Source organism: Atta colombica, unplaced genomic scaffold (assembly GCF_001594045.1).
Source record: "Atta colombica isolate Treedump-2 unplaced genomic scaffold, Acol1.0 scaffold83, whole genome shotgun sequence".
In the NCBI taxonomy this organism is placed as follows: domain Eukaryota; kingdom Metazoa; phylum Arthropoda; class Insecta; order Hymenoptera; family Formicidae; genus Atta; species Atta colombica.
Genome location: NW_017259576.1, coordinates 636,107 through 638,786, shown reverse-complemented (window position 1 = coordinate 638,786; position 2,680 = coordinate 636,107). Strand labels below are relative to the sequence as shown.

The 2,680-nt window shown below is 33.4% G+C and overlaps 1 protein-coding gene across 1 annotated transcript in view; it reads right to left on the bottom strand.

Moving 5' to 3' along the window:
* Nucleotides 1-396: 396 nt before the first annotated feature.
* The window catches only part of LOC108692972 (DC-STAMP domain-containing protein 1-like), a 6,967-nt gene continuing 4,683 nt past the window's right edge, over nucleotides 397-2,680 (bottom strand). Inside the window, exons 6-8 of the mRNA XM_018201568.1 lie at nucleotides 2,303-2,657; nucleotides 1,616-1,944; nucleotides 397-735 (exon numbers count right to left, since the gene is read on the bottom strand). Of these exons, the coding sequence (XP_018057057.1) occupies nucleotides 414-735; nucleotides 1,616-1,944; nucleotides 2,303-2,657 (1,006 nt within the window). The 3' untranslated portion in view covers nucleotides 397-413. The remainder of the gene's footprint in view (nucleotides 736-1,615; nucleotides 1,945-2,302; nucleotides 2,658-2,680) is intronic.

Below are 2,680 nucleotides of genomic sequence, written 5' to 3'. Positions count from 1 at the left end.
ATTGATAGATGTAAATATAACTAAATATATTATATATATAATACATTATCATTTACAATATACATTTTTAGAGAGATAAATTTTCAATAATACTAACTTTTGATAATACATTATTATTATTAAAAATGGATATTATCAAATAAATCAGGTTCAAATTATATATCTTGTTATGTATATTTTATTAAAAAAACATTATCTATACAGAGTACAGGAAATCGAACTAGTAAAATTAGATTTCAATTTTTAGAAATAATTGTAAATAATAGTAAAATTCTAAATATGAATTAGTTATTTCCGTCATGTAACTTCTTTTGTAAATTAAAAAATGCGTTATATAAATCTGATATATATAATATTAGTGGACATAACAGATCGTGAATCGAGCGAAAAACTCGCATATATCGATTCCCCTTTTATTTTATTTCAAGAGTGTCGAACTCATCCGTGTCGTCGTCCGTCTCGCCAATGTCCGCGCAGGCATAGCAAATTCTACCGACATCGTCCCAGCACTCGGGACAATGAACGAAGGGACATCCGGGTGTCGTACATCTATGGAATTGCGGACCTTTCTTCGGTTCCACTTCGCCGCAGATGAGGCACTTGTGACGTGCCCAGGTGAAGATCACCAACCAACCGCAGAGTTTTGGCCACTGCGTTCTCAGGGCGATCCAGGGATCTATGTCGTATTCTAGTCGATGAGTTCTGACTAAAGTCTTGACCCTGGCTCGCATGAATCTTGATATCGAAAATGAGATATGAAAATCGATATGCGAAGAATTGAACATTTGTCGATTCCAAATTTTGTTTCATGACTAATTCGAGCACTATTGATTGTTCGTAAAATTCGCTATTTTATCCTCATCAAATAAATAGTGTTCGAAGTTGTATACGTGATTCGATGTAAAAAGAGAATTGAATCTGTTATTCATAGAGAAGATTCCCAGATAAGATACAAGCACGGAAAATAATGGTTGAAGTACTTTAAAATAGCTAGATCATACAAATTAAAATATTTATGTAATAATCGTACATTGTATTCCAGCAAATGAGAATGGATTAAAATAAATTGAAATTTTTTTCTATCCGAATGCGTATTTTAAATAACGAATATTTTTTTTTTAATTTAATTGAATTCAATTGGATTCAATTAGATGCAATTGGATTGAAAAACTGCATTTCCTATTCAAAATTTTGAATTGAACAGTATTCACAATGCACAGAAAAAACTAATATTATTTTTAGATTGAAAGGCATAGAGATATGTTCCAATTTCTATAAATAAATAGAAATGCATTTAGGATTGAAAAGTATTCATTTTAACATTCATGAATCAACAATTTTTCTGAAAATCTAAATTTGTTTCAATTCATTTCAATCCATTCTCGTTTGCTGGGACTATAATCAAACTGATTGCTAGACTACTTTACTTTTTTGTAGCATTGCTCGTCATGCTTGAACCTTACATAATTATTTTAACGAAAAAATTATTTTCAGATCTATCTAAATTTTTACATACTTCAGCAAAATTGTGTTTCTCGAAATAGTTATAGAGAACTCAAAACAAATACTTGTAGAATCTGCGAATTTAACCGTGAGATATTAATCTCTTTTCTACCTGGCGTGACCAAGTCTGCGTCTCAGGCTCTCATTATAAAGATACAATACACGCCTCTTCTCGCGTTTCCTGTAGAAGAACGAGCAGATTACGCGTCGCAGTCGTTGCGTATAAGCGGTGGTGAACAACAACATCCAAATAGCCAGATAGAGCGAATAGATCTTGAAGATTATGTAATTCGGTATTTTACTGGCTTTTGGTAGACACGCGCTGTTGGACACCACGGTCTTTATTCGCCTCTTCACGTTGAATCCGCGGATAACGCTACGTATCAGAGAAGCTATCATTCCAATACCGCGAATCTCCAAGGTCAAGTCGTGGTGACCCGCCTAGAAAAAATTCTAGTTATAGTTGTAAAGAAAGAATAAATAATTAAATTACATAAACGCTTTAAGGAAAATCGAGCGAAAATCTTAGATTCAGCCAGTTTCGCATGCTAGTTGTTTATTATTATTACTGAAAACTTTCCTGATTACGTGTTCGTCGTAGATTTCCTCTTTTTTTTGTATTATATTTAAATAAATTAATCTTTTGTTAAAGTTAGCTTTTTTAAAAACTTTTACAAATAAAAGAGGATAAAAACTTGAATTTGGAATATATGTAGAGATGTTTTGAATCTTGAGCTTAAACTCAAATCTAACTAGAAGTAACAAGAATTATTGATCGATCGCTTTCCAAATCTCAAACCTGAATATATTCCATGTAGGAGTGTCTTCTGATTAAATCGAGTGCTTCAAAGAAAAGTCTGTCTATCAATATAAACGTCGTTACGCTGATCATCTCGAGGATCAACCTCACCGTTTGTCCTGCCAGATGCACCCGCTCGACTTGGCCCGGTCGCAAGCTGTATGGATCCACGAATTTCAATCTCTCGATTTTCTTTAGGGGCAGCAGGGTCAGACTATCGCGAGCCTTCCGTCTTGCATCGATTTTCCGAAAGTACGAAGTAACATATACATTGTCATGTTCGATGTCGTTCAAATATTTCTCGTGATACGTCTGAGCATTGAAGATGATTCTCAAGAAAATGAAGGACAGACATCTGGATAATTATGTAAAATATAT